This window comes from Herpailurus yagouaroundi, unplaced genomic scaffold (genome assembly GCF_014898765.1).
Source record: "Herpailurus yagouaroundi ecotype Mexico unplaced genomic scaffold, PumYag 187, whole genome shotgun sequence".
Taxonomy (NCBI): domain Eukaryota; kingdom Metazoa; phylum Chordata; class Mammalia; order Carnivora; family Felidae; genus Herpailurus; species Herpailurus yagouaroundi.
Genome location: NW_024412418.1, coordinates 28032106 through 28050346, shown reverse-complemented (window position 1 = coordinate 28050346; position 18241 = coordinate 28032106). Strand labels below are relative to the sequence as shown.

Genomic DNA, 18241 nt, shown 5'->3' with positions numbered 1-18241 from the left:
CCAAACAGGGGCGCCTGGGTGGCGTAGTCGGTTAAGCGTCCGACTTCAGCCAGGTCACGATCTCTCGGTCCGTGAGTTCGAGCCCCGCGTCAGGCTCTGGGCTGATGGCTCGGAGCCTGGAGCCTGTTTCCGATTCTGTGTCTCCCTCTCTCTCTGCCCCTCCCCCGTTCATGCTCTGTCTCTCTCTGTCCCAAAATAAATAAAAAACGTTGGAAAAAAAAATTAAAAAAAAAAAAAAAGAATTTGATCCAAACAATTTTCTCATTTTATGGGCAAAGCTGGCTGATAGTATATATATACATATATATATGTACATATATATATGTATACATATATATATAGGTATGTATTTGCAAATCCATTCATTTGAAAGTATATCATTCTAAAGTACCATTTAACCAGATTTGATCAGGAAAGGACATCAAATTTCAGAATCTCACTTGATGTTATTGCTTGGCAGATAACAAAGGATAATTTTTCTTATATAATTTTTCTCCTTATTCATTGCATTATTTCTGCCCAAATCACTGGTGAAGATAGACTCAGGATTTTGCAAAGTCTAGTCTTTGCTCCACTGTTTTCTGTGTACTGTGTATTTTGGGAAAAAAAAAACTTTAAATCATTTTTGTAACGTTTATTTTTTTTAATTATTTAAAATGTTTATATTTGAGAGAGAGAGAGAGCAAGAAGGGGAGAGGCAGAGAGAAAGGGAGACACAGAATCTGAAGCAGGATCCAGGCTCTGAGCTGTCAGCACAGAGCCCAACACAGGTCTTGAACTCATGAATCATGAGATCGTGGCCTGAGCCGATGTCAGACACTTAATCGACTGAGCCACCCAGGTGCCCCTGTAATGTTTATTTATTTTGAGAGAGAGAAAGAGAGAGAGAGAGACAGAGAGAGAGAATCCCAGGCAGGCTTTGTGCTATCAGTGAAGAGCCCAATGCAGGGCTCGATCTCATGAGCCGTGAGATCATGACCTGAGCTGAAATCAAGATTTAGATGCTTAACCTCCTGAGCCACTCAGTTGCCTCATGTACTATGTATTTTAAAATATCAACTATTTATATCATAATACAGCTACTTGTGTTTCCAATATTGACTTACTAATATTAATTAATGAAGCATTTTCTGGGGGAGATTTACTCAGGATGAGATTTCCTGAGACTCATGGCTTGGAGGAGGGATATTGGGCAGAGTTTTGAAAGGGCTTTAAGACTTTAGTAGAGCTAAGTGTATCGTGGGATAGGATGGTTTCTGTGAATGTCAGAATGAAGACTAGCTCATTTACTGGAAGCATGAGAGAAGAGAGGTCATTGGCAAGCCTGTTCGCTATTGAGCTGCTTTACAATCCCTTCTATTGTAAAGGTGTCCGCCTCTGTCTTGTCTTTCAGTCCTCCACAAGCAACCCAGAGAAGTGTGTCTCTGTTTGCTAGAGCTTGGCCGGATTGCAGCCAGGTAGGTCAAACTGCTGCCACTATGTCAAGACATGGACCATCCTCAGCATCGAAGCAATTGAGAAGCTTGCTGGTTTTTCGTTGCTAATTTAACCTGGGTTTTGAGAAGCTACTTTTTCCAATATAATCCGTCCGAACAGCTCAAGAGCAGTTGGTCAAAATGAAGCATGCCACTGATATTCTTAGCACCATGATCTTGTCGAAGCCACTATGTCTGATAAGCATTTACTAAAAGCATATCCTCCCATCCAATACATTTTCTCTCAACTGACTGAGCCACCCGGGCACCTGTCAGCTCTTTTAGCTTCTACTTCTGAGTAGGGGCATAGTTTTTAAATTATTCTCCATATTTTGGTTAGAGACAGTCCTAGAATATTATCCTTCATAAGGGGAGAGATGTTTGGAATCCTTTTCTTCTAGGAAAAAAGGAGTAATTGTAAAAGTCATAATTCTAGCTAAGTAGGCAGAGAAAGGGACTTTATTACCTCAGCTAATCTGCTTTGGTTTCACGTCTTCTCTTTTATTATCTGGCAAATGACCAAATGGAACCTCTGACAGTTCTATGAAGCTCAAAGAATTAGAAATGAGGATACAAGTGGTTGAAGAAGTCTTGACTCAAAATAAAACTTAGGAATTGATTGGAAGATGTTGTTTTCATCTAGATCTGGGTATACTTTTAAGACAGAGATTAGATGAACCAATAAAGTGAGAGCTGGCTCTGGGTGAAAATTCTCAAGGAAATTTATAAAGAAAATCAAGGTAAAGAAAATACAAGGTGTGCACATCAGACTACAGCAGTGGGTAGAAAGCTTGCTGCCAGTGAATACACCTATGTTTTGTTTTGTTTTGTTTTGTTTGATCCGATGGGAAACTAACCTGCAATCAGAAATAACTCCAAGTTCTGTAAAATGTGATAGCAACATAATCTCAAACAGTTGGACATCAGCTGTGAATTTTGCTTTACCGCAATAAGTGGGTATGAGAAAGATTTTTTTCTTTTTTATTTAAAAAAAATTTTTTTAATGTTTATTTGGTTTTGAGACAGAGAGAGACAAAGCATGAACGGGGAGGGTCAGAGAGAGGGAGACACAGAATCTGAAACAGGCTCCAGGCTCTGAGCTGTCAGCGCAGAGCCCGACGCGGGGCTCGAACTCACTGACCGCGAGACCATGACCTGAACCGAAGTCGGCCGCTTAACCGACTGAGCCACCCAGGCGCCCCTTTTTTATTTTTAAAGAATTCAAAGTAAATCTGACTGAGGCTCCACTCAAAGTGAAAAAGTCAATTTGAGACATTTGGAGGTTTCCCTATTCTCTCCCACTCTGTTCCCAGATACTGTGTGAAGGCCTTGGGAGAGGGTCCCCTAGGCCTCTATCTCTCTACCACTAGGGCTTAGTTTGAGCTTGTAGTGTCCAGCTGTTTCCTGGAACCCCACTCCCCTACAGCACTTTCACCTTCTTGGTTTCTATGAAGGAGTAAGACCAAGCTATCAGTTGCTTCTAGGACGCTGCTAAACTACTCCTCCACCAGTCTTGGGGCTTCTGACCTGTAGGGCAAACAACCTTGAGTCAAAGGGCTACCAAGGACTCTACAGATGTCCCCTAAAAGGGGGGAAGTTAAATACCCAGGCAGGAGGAAAATACACCAAGTAAAATCTCAGTAAATGAGTAACTGTCCCTGAAATGGTAAAGTGAGAGAAACATGGATGGTCTAGAGTTCCTGCTTAATAGAAGGGTAGGCAGAACACTTTTTGTTCAGTTATTTATTTAAAAAAATTTTTTTAAGTTTATTTATTTGAGAGAGAGAGAGAGAGAGAGAGAGAGAGAGAGAGAGAGATACACAGCACAGTGGGGGAGGGGCAGAGCGAGAGGGAGACACAGAATGTGAAGCAGGCTCCAGGCTCCGAGCTGTCAGCACAGAGCCTGATGTGGGGCCCGAACCCACGAGCTGTGAGATCATGACCTGAGCCGAAGTCGGACACCTAATTGGCTGAGCCACCCAGGCATCCTTCAGTTGTTTATTTTAATTATACTGCTAGAATATTCTACAATGCCAGATTCCATTTTGTTGCTTTCATAATCTAAATATATGAATGATATAAGCATCATGGTTCTGAAAGCTGTGATATGGAGGTAAAGAGAAGGAGTTGCACCACCTGCAGAATTTGCTGTGAGTTGTCATTTTCCTCTTTAATTTGTGTTAGTTGCCTGTGTTTTGGGTTTGTTTTATTTTTTGTAATTACACTTTTTATGACCAGAACACTCTGATTAGGAATCCTGCTGAAGTAAACTTTCTATGACATGCTTCCCAATGACAAAATCCCTTTAGAAATCTCCATGTCTGGTGTAAATTGCCCCTTGCCATAGTATATAAAACAAATTAAAATTTTAATTTTAATGAAAGAGGATCAGAATGGCATGGTGAATTTCATAATGAAGGATCATGTCAAGTGTTATGGGTTTTTTTCCCCAGATCTTTCAAAATTGAGATTCTGGGTTGCTCCATTTCTTTCTTTCTTTCCTTTTTTTTTTTTTTTTTTTTTTAAAGCACTTTATTGCATACGATTGGCAAAGAAAAAGCTGTACGTATTTAATGTATACAAGTTGATGAGTTTAGAGATAAGTATACATCTTTGAAGCCTTCCTGCAGTCTATGCCATAAATCTAACCATCACCCCCCCCCCCAAATTTTCATCCTGCCATCAGCAGCAGCAGCATCTGTGATAGAAATGGGTGGCTGAATTTATCATCACACTACGACCATGTGAGCTGGTGAAAGCAGTAATTATTCACATTACAAAAAAATATTACTACTTTCACAAAGGAATTATCTAAGGATTAAGATAACCTTTATGTTACAATGCTTGATTTGTAAACATTGCTATTTTATTCACCTATTTAGGTGATGTGAAGTATTGCACACCTACACTGAAAACCAGAAATGTGTTGGGGTTATTCAGGGTGTTACTTTTGTTGTGTGCAGGATAAGGTAAAACAGTCAAATGCCAACTGGATAGATTGAACATTAAAATATAAATGTATAAACAGGGCGCCTGGGTGGCTCAGTCGATTAAGCATCTGACTTCCGCACAGGTCATGACCTCCGGTTTGTGAGTTTGAGCCCCACGTCGGGCTCTGTGCTGACAGCTCAGAGCCTGGAGCCTGCTACATATTCTGTGTCTTCCTCTCTCTCTCTGCCCTTCCCTTGCTTGTGCTCTGTCTGTCTGTCTCTCTCTCAAAAATAAATACAAACATTAAAAAAATGAAAACAAAATAAATATAAATGTATGCACATTTTATCTGCACACATTTGAAGACCTTTTTATTTTTATTTTAATAGAAGGTCAGTTATGTTTTACAGTCAACAACCCAATAAACCCAGATCTCATTACCTAAGCCCTAAGTTGGGGCATATTAGTTAAAGGAAAAAAAAAGGGAAATTCATCTACGTGATCTAATTTTACTCCTAAATTTTTCTGTAGACGTATTAAAACCCATGTCTACATCTTTATTTTGTGCTTCCTCCTCTCCCCACTTCTCCACAGAGGATTACATACATTATTGAGTTAAGGCAGATTTAGCCAAAACTGGCAGTTTTGCTCTTAAAAGTCAATACATGAATTTGCACACACAGTAGATGAGTTGTGACTCTAACAAAGTCTCTAGTACAATCTTGTGAGTTTGTGTGCATTTAAAAAAAAATCACTGATAGATGATGCTTTTTTTTTTTATATTTGATTGTGAACACTTACATCTTAAAATTACACAGATGTTATCTTAAAAGCATCAACATCACTTCAGATATGATTCTCAGGATGCTTCTGATTCTCTGCCATGTTCTTTTGCCTGGGAACACTCAGCTAAGCCCCATTGGAGCTGGGCTTCTCTGAGTTCTGAGATGGGAGAATGAGACCACTTGTTTTTGTTCTCATGGGTAAAATTTCCTTTTATTTTCAGCGAAATAGAGCTATCATCACTGGAGAGTGAAATCCCACTGCTAATATTTCAGAAACAAGTCAGTTTCTGAGTGTAAAATATGCATGTTTTTCTTTTGAAAAGTAAAACACTCAGCAAAAACAGGTCAATAAACACTGAAAGATCTTTTTAATGACAATGCTTTGATATTCATTGCTGAAAAAGGTTCCTGTAAATTCACCCTCTTACAGACTGAAGAGTTAAGATTAGCTTTATGCTAAAAGTGAACTTTTTTTTTATATTTTGGTTTGGGGCCATAATAATTAATATCTTAGTGGAGCTTTTTATATTTTTATTTTTGAGTACTTCCTTAATTTTGAACAAAATTTATGACCATTTGAAAGAAACATACTTGGTGAATATTTTCATTAGTCTCCTATTTCAATCCGTGGCCTAATTAAATGTTGCTTAAAGTAAATATACTCTTATACAAAATTTATTAATTAATGCATCCTAATTAAAGCACTTGACTCTGACTACTAAGAACATCACATGTGTTCATGTAGGTGAAATTTCCTTCCAAATGTAAATCTATCTTTAAATTACTTCAAAACAGAATAAAAATGGGCAAAACTGCAAGAACCTATAAACTGTTAACCAAAAACTTATTCATTTATCTCTAAACTTACCTGCCCTAAAAAAGGGGAGTTTTTAAAATGTCTCCCCCTTGGGGCGCCTGGGTGGCGCAGTCGGTTGAGCATCCGACTTCAGCCAGGTCACCATCTTGCGGCCCGTGGGTTCGAGCCCCGCCTCAGGCTCTGGGCTGATGGCTCGGAGCCTGGAGCCTGTTTCCTATTCTGTGTTTCCCTCTCTCTCTGCCCCTCCCCCGTTCATGCTCTGTCTCTCTCTGTCCCAAAAATAAATAAAAAACGTTGAAAAAAAAATTAAAAAAAAAAAATGTCTCCCCCTAACTCTAGTGAAATAGGCCCCGGATGTCTTTTGTTTGAAAATTCTAGTCTAGTTAATAGTTTGAATGAATTCTCTCATTCAGGGCTCAGTTTGGAAGCTAAACCATGTCATCTAGACTAATCTCAAAAATTGTGTCATGTGCCAGAAAAATAAAAACACCATTCCTAGAACCTCTTGATAAAATCCTTAACCAGAAGAGCCTTCTCCTAGCCCTTTGCATTGTTTTTTCAATGAGACAAAACCAAATTCATTGCCCTTTCATTACTCACTCTAGTCTTCTATAACTGGAGTATACAGAAGATTTTTGTGCCTTCAACCTTCTTGCTATCTTTAGTTTGACCCTATTCAGTGGGAAAGCAACAAACTCTCTTTTCCAAAACCCTAAAATCTTATAGCCAAAAAGGAATACAAAAGAGTATAGATTTGTGAAAGCCTCACAAAGTAGAAATGTGAAGTGGTATAGAATTAATCATGGAAAGCAGAACGGAGCAGCCTTTTGGAGAGTAGAAAAAAAAAGACCTATTTGGTGACTAAGTTGGCTTGCAGCTGCGGGCCCCCAGCCCCAGGGGAATGTCATGATTTACAGCCTGTTGACATCTCCAGACAGACAGGAAGCCAATGAACCGTATTTAAGTGTGCATTTTGGGACTAGCTGACTCTACCTTAGGCAGCTTGAAGTATTTAAAAGCCAATATAAGCAGAGATTTGGAGCTTAGTGTTGATTTTCTATGTTCAGTGGCAGAGCTAATTTTCAACATTCCCAGATAAAGAAAAGCCTCCAGGGCAAGGTTTTCTACATAAGACTTTGTTACCAACTTCATTCAAACTAAGTCTACTTTGTATCGGATATGGTGAAGGCTGTTGTTACTCTAGTAACATATTTTTTATTATTTTTCTTTGAAAAAAAGAGAGAGAGAGGGAGGGAGGGAGGAAAGGAAGAAACGGAAAAGAGGAAGGGAGGAAGGAAGGAAGAAAGAAAGAGAAAGAAAAGAAAGAAAGAAAGAAAGAAAGAAAGAAAGAAAGAAAGAAAGAAAGAAAGAAAGAAAAAGAAAGAAATAAATTATGCAGCCTATTCCTGAAAGGTGGCCTGATTCCACCAACAATTACAAATGAAATCATATTTTCCAATTGGCTTAATTTGTACTTTGAAATATGATGCTTTTACTTATGACTGACTTTTAATTGGCTGCGAATTCTAGTGTGTTAAATTCCTCTAGCTTCACTGCCCAGTTTGTGTTATTCTCTTAAGAACATTAAAACATAACACAATTTTATGCCTTGATGGACTAAGAATTCAAAGAAATCCAGGGAGATTAAAAAGAGTGAGGTAGTAGCAAAGCTGAATTTATAACTTGCTGTGTGACACTCCAGCACTGAGATATTTTCTGCTGTTGAAACTGGTATAAAGAAAGCCTGTAATAAGTTCTTTTGTAAAGGATACAAACAATAGTAATAATATAAACAGTAGTGATAATACTACTTTACATCTTAGTATTCAGGCTGTTACATTATTTCATCTGGTGGTGTAATATATTTTTCAAAAGCTTTGCCCAAAGTACCTTAGTGCTGCAGTTTCCTAGTGGTACAACCTTTGATATGTCAATTACCAACACATTTTCAGAGGCTATGCCATGTATTAGACCCTGTACCGAGCATATAATGGATACTCCTTTAAAATTCCTTCTAACATTATTGAAACGCAGGAGTCAGAATTTCCATTTTCCATTGAACTTAAAAGGAGCCTCAGAAATAATGTACGTCAAGATGCCCAAATGTGCTGGATACATTAAAGATGGTCAGCAGTAGTTGTTTTTCCAGCATTCTCCCTCCCTCCCTGCACTGTTCCATAGGACCTCTAGGGCAGGCCATTTTCATTTCTACTTTCCTGCTAGAAAACAGACTTCCAGAGGTTAAGTGACTTGCTAAATTTAAAGAATAGGTCAATGGCACAGTTAGCTCCAGTCTACCTCAGGGAAAAATGATACACAAATCTCCACGTGAGTGTTGTTGGTACTTGTCAACAGTAATGAGATGCTGGGTTGGGTTCAGTGTAATTAATGAAGTAGCAGAAAGGAAAAACAAAAGATGTATTTGGGTTGGTTTTGGACGGGGTTTTAAATCTGGAAAAACTTTTGGTAAATCATTTCTATGCACTTACTATTGACATGTTTTATTACAATGATAGGCAATTAAAGATCCAGAATAATGAAACCACATTCATATTTGGAACCCCAATCATTGTTATATGACACTATGAGGTTTTTATTTTCCATTCACATAGTAGCCATTGAGTACCTGCTGTGTGCCAAGGTCTATGCCACCTCCTGGGGATGCTGTGAATCAGTCTGTGGGCTCCACTGTTACAGATTTGCAGGCTAGTGCATGCTGTCCTTATGTCCCATGAACTGAATAATATATGTAAAACATTAAAAATGCAGTAAATGGTGCCTAGGTCTTTTAACTAATGATTTATGTAACTAAAAATTATTTTGTTCATTAGAGACATTTCCCCAAATGGCTATTGTTCGGTTGAGTTGTGGCAGCTTAAACTGTTTTGTACTAAATTCCAGGTTTTCAGCTTTCAAAGAGCCTCTGACACATCATACATCCTCAGCCTCTAAATTCTGAAAAAAATCAGATATTGAAATAAGAGCGTTGCAAATGGAACATCAAATAGCACCTTTATTACTGATAAGATCCATGTTGACAGGCATGCTCAGCATCTTTAACTGACCTCCAGAAGTTGGCCAATTTAACTACCTAATTACAAAGATGACTCAGGGTGGAGTTTTCTTTAAAAAAATTTTTTTTAATGTTTATTTATTTTTGAGAGAGAGACAGAGTGTGAGTGGGGGAGGAGCAGAGAGAGAGGGAGACACAGAATCCGAAGCAGGCTCCAGGCTCCGAGCTGTCAGCACAGAGCCCGACATGGGGTTCGAACTCATGAATCTCAAGATCATGACCTGAGCTGAAGTCGGACACTTACCGACTGAGCCACCCAAGTGCCCCAAGGTGGAGTTTTCCAATGGGGCCTTTTTGAAGGCAGCCTCTTCCCTAGAAAAAGGGGGAACTGAGTCAAGCATGCTCAGTTGATTCTTAGATTTTACAATTTGATAAATTCCTTCATCTTGATGGAGAAGAGTGAGTAATGAAAGAGAGAGGCCAGGAATTAAACTAACTGAACACCCTCAACAGAACAAAACATCAAGAGTGGAGAAATTGCTTCCTTTACAAGTATGTACTGAACACATGTGATGATGTTAGTTTAAGTAACAAGCTGTTAGAACAGGACAATAATCTAAGCTTTTGCATTTAATGATCTTTTTAATATACTATTCATACTAAAGTAGTAGACATACCTTCTACATAGTCTCTCTATATAGATTATTTACTTTGTAGGTTATTAGTAACCAGTTTTTTAATATTTCCAAGGGACTTTTTCCTCTTCTTTCTTTCTTTTTTTCTCTCCTTTCTTCCCCCTCTCCTTTCCTCTCCATGTAATCACCTGATTAAAATCTCAGAGAAAAAGAGGCTCAGCCCTGCACTCAAAAAATTTGGATTTTCTTGTCTTGCTCCTAGCTAGTTCTGTACCCTGTCTGGATTGTTATTCTGTAAAAATGTAAGAGTATAACTAGATGATCCCAAAGGTCCTTCACAACTCCCAAATTCTGGAATTATCTTTGGTCTTCTCCACCTAAATAAACTGATATGCATCTAAGAAACCAAACCAATTTTAAATTTAGCCTAAGAAAAATATAATTATGGGAGATAAGAATGCTGATAACAACTACATCTCTGTTTTCCTTAAACTCCTATGGCACTGATAATTTATAACACAGAATTTTTAATATATTATTATTCTAAATTGCTACTCTATTTCCTCCCTATTCATTTTCTTTCACCATACCCCTATATATGCCTTCATTATGTTGTTTTTAATTTTTTTGCTTATTTATTTATTTTGAGAGACATTTATTTTGAGAGACAGCACAAGTGAGGGAGGGGCAGGGAGAGAGGGAGACAGAGAATCCCAAGCAGGCTCCACACTGTTAGCACAGAGCCTGATACAGGGCTCCATCCCATGCCTGTGAGATCATGACCCGAGCCAAAACCAAGAGTCAGACGCTTAGCTGACTGAGCCCCCCAGGTGCCCCTGTTTTTTAAATTTTATTAAATATTACTTTGTTTTATTTTTGAGAGAGAGAGAACCAGAGAGCCAGAGAGAGACAGAGCATGAGCGGGGGAGGGGCAGAGAGAGGGAGACACAGAATGTGAAGCAGGCTCCAGGCTCTGAGCTGTCAGCACAGAGCCCGATACTGGGCTCGAACTCATGAACCACGAGATTATGACCTGAGCCGAAGTCAGATGCTTAACCAAATGAGCCACCCAAGTGCTCCTCCTTGTGTTGTTTTTTAAGAGTATCACATATGACACAGTATAACCCATAGTACATTGTTCTGGGCTCATAGGAGTTGTACAATTAGCAGCGAATAAGGATGTTTACCTTGGGGATTGCTATTTTTGTCTTTAACAAGTTTGTGTTCAGAATAGAAATTCAGTTATAACATTAATCTCAAAGCTAGTAAATCTAAAAGCTGAAGACTAAACTTTACATGCTAATTCATGTTATTGCCTCAATATATTACATGGGGTATTTTTATTCTTATTATGTCAGATGTCTATTAGTGTGTGTGTATACATATCTAAACATAAGTGTGTATGTGTGTGTATCTTTATTTACAGACCCATATCTTCAAAACACACATCTATAGATATATATATCTAAATCAGATATATGTGTTTTTTCCTGCTTTAAAGGATGCCAATTTAAGAACTTACCATTTCAATGCCAGAGAAAGTTAGTTTTAAAATCAGCAATTTGGTCCTATGCAGTTCATGATCAAATGTAACATATGGCAAGTCTATCTTTATAAGTTATGCATGTGTATTGATCTGGTGTCTTTTAAAAGGTATGGTGTGGAACCTCCTGGTTTGATAAAATTGGAAAAAGAGATTGAACAAGAAGAAACACTTTCTGCCCCTTCTCCTTCACCTTCTCCTTCATCAAAGTCTTCTGGAAAAAAGAGTACGGGGAACTTACTGGATGATGCAGTAAGTAGAATTGGTTGGACTTCTTACTAGCACTTTGTCTTTTTTGAACTTCAGAACTCATTCTGTATAATTTCTTATCAGTCTAACCTTTGAAATTCATTTTGAAATCCTATGAAAAAGTTTGTGGTGCTACAACAGTTGAAGTAGCTAATCTGTGATTCAAAACTGAGCCAGTCATTTGCAATAAAGTATCACTTAATTCTACTGAGCAGTATCTAAAATTTTAGGCGAATTAAGTTGGTTTCCTAAAAGTTACCTTTACAAACAGTTCAACCTTGATAGTTTTGGTTCACGGTTCTTCATTTCACAGATAAGGAGCCTGAGGCATGAGATCTTGAGGTTTGTTAAAGAAGAGAACACAAACATACCACAGGGAACATAATGGCCCTTTGGTGCCTGCCTGCTAAGGGTCAGGATCCATCATTGTTTTTCAAGTGCTGTTGTTATCAGAGGATGCGCTTCTTGTTGAAGAAGCTGAAACTTTGGGGTTGAATCATCTGCTGAGGGGAGAGGAGCTTAGATCCCAACCCGGTTTTGCGAACTATCTGGGGTCCCCACCGTTCTACTTAGCAAAGTCCCAGAGTCACAGTCTTTGGCAGATTAGGGAATAGTTTCATTATACCCTCATCATCACACAAAACAGATTCTGGGAGTAACAGCAAACTGGATGAATTAAAATGCTCTGGCCACCTCTGTTGTCTGTTAAAAGTAGCTTTTGGTTATACGAAGTGTGTTTGATGATGTGCAAGCATTCATCTCCCAGCACATCTAATTTGAGTGCAACTTTTCAAAAAACTGGTTACCTTAGGGATGTGAGACTGAAGTATGTCTCCGACATGGGCAAAATCCTTAGAAACTAGCAACAACCATAACACCAGTTATGTGGGCTAGGCAGGGCTGCAAAGCAGTGCTGGCCCATAGCTTGGTTTCCTTCTCTAGGGTCTGAGCTGCAAAGAGCTGGGAAAATGGCTGACTGACACTATAGGCTGCAGACACATTGCCTCATCTTTTGCTTTTCCCCATGTGACACAATGGCCTATATTGCAGATTCAGATAAGCAGAAGTGCAACAGTTTGACAGATTGAGAATTTCCATTTCTAAGGGCAACAAGCTTAACCTTAGCTTGTCAGGGTATCTTAGCCAATACCAATTTAATTGAGTTTTCTTTTGTTCAATCCACTCAGGAATTAAAGACTATGCAGGGCATGTTAATACAATGCCATCTAAAAGGATTTTATAACCACAGGACTGTTTTTAGGTTTGGTCACATGCCTTGCTTGCTTCTCATAATTATCATTTTTATTAGAAATAAAGGAAATTAAATAAAATATTGTATTAATAGTAGATAATGGTGTGTTATTTATAAAATGATGAGAACATTTTTTTTTCCTTTCCTAGCTATACTTCTTGGATTCAACTTATTTTAGAGTAAGATGTTCCTTTAGTCTTTCTTATGAAGTGTTTCTCTGGGGCTACTGCACTTGATTTTTTTTCCCCTTTTTGTCTTAGCTGTGACCTCTGTTGACTTTCTCCAAGGTGTTATATGTAGAGTTCTGGCCAAGTCAATGCTTAGACTTTTATTTTTTATTTTTAAAAATTTTTTTTTCAACATTTATTTATTTTTGGGACAGAGAGAGACAGAGCATGAACGGGCGAGGGGCAGAGAGAGAGGGAGACACAGAATCGGAAACAGGCTCCAGGCTCTGAGCCATCAGCCCAGAGCCCGATGCGGGGCTCAAACTCACAGACCGCGAGATCGTGACCTGGCTGAAGTCGGGCGCTTAACCGACTGCGCCACCCAGGCGCCCCAATGCTTAGACTTTTAATGAGTAAATTTCTGAACCAAATGAATTTTTTTTTTTAGTTCTCAAATTATGAGACCACTTTCTGGTGTTTGATACTGTCTACTGTTCCGTTCTTATAATTTTCTCCCCTGAACATTGTTGCTACCAGAATGATTAGCAAAAAATGCAACTCAGACTTGATTAAAATTATATAGGGGTTCCCTGTGACATTCCAAGGTAGTGCCCAAACTCATTTATATGCTACATGAGCCCTCCATGTTCTGGCCCATTTTGTCTTTCCTTGACTTTTTATCCTCTGGACTTGTTCTTGCATTCTGATATATCCATTGTAAGCATGTCTGCTAATCCCAAATTTCTAAGGAAATTTCACATTCTGTGTTTTTCCTCACTTGCTTTCCTCACCAGAATTCTGCTTACTCACCCTTTGAATGTTCATTTAAGTACTCTTTCATCTTTTAAAATTCAGTTTGCACAGCCTCCTGTAAACTTTGTTGGCATCTCTTATCCCAGGCAAAATGGACAAATTAGTCCTTGATGCCCCCAAAGTTTTGTGCATATTTAATGAGGGATGTGCCTTATTGGGCATAAATGCCCATTCTTCTCTGGGTGTAATTCTCGTTCTCAGTGACAGGACCATATTTTATTCATCTCTATCACACTGGATAAATTAACAACGTAGGTAAAAAATGTTTAAAAAAGCTTCTGCCTTTTTTCTATTTATGAAGAAAAGCCATGTGTTCTGGGGAGATGTGTACTACTCAACCGTGCTGTAGCTTTGCAGAGGGTGGAGACATTGCCACTTGAAGCCATTTACATGAACCTGGGAGAAGTAGCCAGAAAGGGTCCATTTTTTCCACCAGCTTGTCCAGTGTGTGATCATCCTCATCTTGAGTAGAGGAGACAATGACAGGAGGGAGAAGGTGGTGCAATAAGTATGAAAGGGACTTTTGAAAAGTTTTGCCAGTATTCCAGCTGACCAGGGTGAGATGGGCACTGTCTTTAAGATGGCCAGATTGTCACTCTGTGGTGGTTCTCTCTACTCCAGGCTCTGCTCACTCCACTGCAAACAAAGAAGGGGATTTCAGAAGAGCTTTAAACACCCTTTAACATTTACCAAATGGAGTTTGGGAACATAACCATCTATTTAGTTAAGGGGTTTTAACTGAATGTAGGAAATGTGTAAAGTGGATATTTCTGTATTGTTGCCAGCTAGAATACTATGTTTTAAAAGTCTTTAAACCAGCCTTTCTCAAATAATGTTTAATCAAACACACTGCCAGATGCCCCATGGGGAAAACAATTCTATGGTTATGTTAGTTTGAGAAACTCAGCTTACTACAGTCCCTATCTGGAGTTTGGCAGTGCTCTTTGGCATGTCAAAGGCAGTAGTGAGTTCTATAATACGGTCTTGTTTAATCTGGAATTTTCCAAACTTATTTGGCCACAGGAGTCACTTACAGTCTCCTTCATGCTACATTGGGGAAATTGCGTTGAAATATTCACATTCTGCTTAAGTGATAGTTTCTCATTGGCGTATTTTATTTCAGGGACAGTGGAACAAAGACAAAAAATAATCTGAGATACACTAATGGTTTAAATCCGAGCTTCATCTGTCAAATAGATAGAGTTCCTATGGCAACTGCTTCACTGTATGTAAGGCATATATAGCCATTGGGGAGTTAAAAGTCATGAACTGCAGAATGCACTGTAGAATAAGGTATAAGATAGAAATTGCTTGCAAAGTCCCTGTGTTTATTTAATAATATTGGCTATTTTTACTCTGGAAAAGTTATTATTTTACTAAAAAAAGAAAGGAAGGAGAAGAAAGACGGGGAGCAAAAGAAGAAAAAAGCGGGGAGAGGGAAGAGAAAAGAGTAAAGAAAAAGAAAGAGAAGCTGACCTGTGCTAAGATATCATATTCCAATGAACAGTTCCAGCAATAACTGCCAGTTTGAAACTTTCAATGTTTCCTCGCATTTCTTTTGAGAAATTGTGGAAAATTGAAAAAAAAAATTGGTGACCTTTATGCAGATAATCTGTGCCACCTTCTTTAATCAAGATATCATCAGAGAAACACAGTGGAGTCCATTCAGATGAATATATTCTCCAGATGTCCTGATAGAGGGAATCAGCTGTGATAAAACAGTGGGGTTAGGTTGAGTTCTCTGTTTGCCTTCCCTCATGGTGAGCGCATTCCCACACAATGAATTGAATACAGTTCTAAGAAACCATTCTTACTTTCTTCCTCTTCTCCATCAACTTCCTCAGTCTGGGGATGAGAGATAGTATAATTCTGAGTAATCAGGCTCCTCTTGAAATCCTATTTCAGCAGAAAATTGGCTGGGTTCCTGGCCAAAAACAGAACACCTGCCAGACTGACTTATCCCAAGGTAATATTAGAAGCACAGATGTCATCAGTAACTGTTGACTTAACAATATATTTCCACTACCCACAGTCTGGCCTTGTCTCTTCCATTTCTGCCTCCACCCCTCACACAACTACAAAAAAGCCCTTGGTTTTAAAAAAACCAGTCCATTTTCAAAGCTAGGAAGGCATTGGAGAAGGGCAGGTCACTTGAGAAAATGTTCCTTGTGTTTTACTTCATTTCATCCCAATAGTTTCTTTGTTTTGTATAAGAACATTTCAAGGCGGAAATACTTTCCATATATAATTGTGATTGTATTGTCTTAGCAGAGGAACCACTTGGACACCAGTCTACTGTTTTGTCCAGTTACTATGTGGCAGTGAAGCTGTGCCAAGTATGGCTCTCCTAAAGTTTGGGCCATGTGTTTTTACAATGCTCACTGCCTGATTTTCTTCTGGATGGCCAAAGTCCTTCTCCCTCCCTCCCTTCTTTTCATCTCTCCCTTCTTTCCTTCCTTCCTTTCTTACGGAAGCCCTTATTGGGGTGAAAAGTTATGGTATAAATTAGCAGTGGTATAAATTCAACATAATTTATATATAGTTGTACTATGTATACATCTTTATTTTAAACACATTTTAAGAAACATGTATAGAAAGAGATACACATAGAGGGACTCTGAAAACAGCCTACGTTCATTGACACCTCCATACCCCAGAATGTGGTTCCTCATTATGGAAGGGAATGACACTTGTATTACCCAATTTTTGTACTTCTTGTTCAATAATTTCCATCTTGTTCAAGAATATCCCTTCAAAAAAAAAATCCCTAGGGGCAGAATTCTCTTAATACTGGGGTGGGTGGGTGTATATAGCTGTGAGCCAAGTTTTATACAGTACAAAAAATTCATAACTCAAAGACATGGGCCCAATCACTAACTTAATGATTGTTAGGTAGCTTCCTCATTTTTCAGTGAAAACCATCTCTACTATTCTTTGAATCCAGTCTTGATTTATTGCATTAATTTCCCCCTGTGTCCTATATAGGTACATGTCTTATTTACCATTCATTTATTATTCAATATGCATTTATTGAACACATATTCCATTAAGGCATCATGCTTTATTTCAAGAAGTTAAAACTGTAATGAGATATTATCTTAACCCAATGTAACTCACAATCAAGCAAAGAGACATTAAGGTTAACCAATAACTGAGACACAATTTGCTATGGTAAAAATAAGTACCAAGAGTTATAGGTTTGTATGTTGGTAACATCAGGGATTCTGGAGGGGGCTGATGAAAACATACATCCTGAGGTTGATTCTCTTTCCCTCAGCAATAGTGTTAATTCTTTATAGGTCTTCACTGAGGCATATTGTATAGTTCTTAAGGTAAGTTTTGCTTCAGGATTCCTCCACCCTGTCTAGTTTTCCCTCTAGTGTCTTATGCTTCCATTCTTTCTAAAACCTCTCTTATTCTAGGGAAACCAAGCTGTTTGAGTCCTTCACACCAACGTGCACGTGTGTTCGTGTGTCACTCTTCCTGTGGTTTTTACCTAGTGGAAGGCTGATTAAAGTCAGACATTGAGTTGAGGGACTATTTGAGTTTCTTTAATGAAAAAACTCCTGGGGCACCTCTGTGGCTCAGTCGGTTAGGTGTCTGACTCTTGGTTTTGGCTCAGGTCATGATCTCATAGTTCTTGAGTTCAACCCTTGCATTGGGCTCTGTACTGTCAGTGCAGAGCCTGCTTGGGATTTTCTCTGTCTCCCTCTCTCTCTGACCCTCCCTTGCTTGTACTCTTTCTCTCTCAAAATAAATTGTAAAATGACAAAGCTCCAGGAACCGTATCTTTGTGGTAGAAAGAATTTGGGTGAGGGGAGCCCGAGTGAATTCCTTTAGGATCTAAATTTGTTCTATCTAGCTTCTCAAATGCAGGTGGCACATGGCAGCCTTTCTTTTCTTTCTTCCATGGTGACCTTGGCTCAAAACACAGGAAATTATTGTTCTGGTTTGTTTGGTTGGTTGGTTGGAGAGAGGACAGTTATGAGATACAGCATGGCATCTTCCCAGTCAAGGAAAACATAAGTATAAACTTGTTCCTAAAATCTTGGACTATCCAGGGGCACCTGCATGGCTCAGTTGGTTAAGCTTTGGCTCAGGTGATGATCTCACAGTTCGTGAGTTCGAGCCCCGCATTGGGCTCTGTGCAGACAGCTCAGAGCCTGAAGCCTGCTTCACATTGTGTGTCTTCCTCTCTCTCTGCCCCTCCCCTGCTCATGCTGTCTCTCTCTCTCAAAAATAAACATTAAAAAAAATTGTTTTTTTAAATCATGGACTATCCATTATCGTCTAAGAGCCACAACTGTTTATAAGTGTTGTGTGCATATCACTTAGATTATGTATTTTTTAAAGAGTAGCGAGATAGAGAAAATAGAGATGGACTCCGATATTCAGACATGAATTCTATAACATGGAAATTGTAAGATACTGCCACACAAATAGGTTTTGGTAGGTGAGGTTTACTGAGGTGGACTGAATTTCTGGGTGACTCTGGGTGAAATAGAGACAACTTCCTAAAGGAAATCTTAGAGTTCAAAATAATATGAAACAATGGGTTCAT

The 18241-nt window shown here is 38.8% G+C and overlaps 1 protein-coding gene across 6 annotated transcripts in view; it reads left to right on the top strand.

Annotated features, from left to right (window-relative positions):
* GAS2 (growth arrest specific 2) overlaps positions 1-18241 on the top strand; it is a 129598-nt gene that overhangs the window by 62296 nt on the left and 49061 nt on the right. For all 6 annotated transcript variants that reach the window (XM_040495605.1, XM_040495602.1, XM_040495604.1 and 3 more), the window contains exons 5-6: positions 1394-1457; positions 11310-11451. In XM_040495605.1, coding sequence (XP_040351539.1) covers positions 1394-1457; positions 11310-11451 — 206 coding nt within the window. The remainder of the gene's footprint in view (positions 1-1393; positions 1458-11309; positions 11452-18241) is intronic.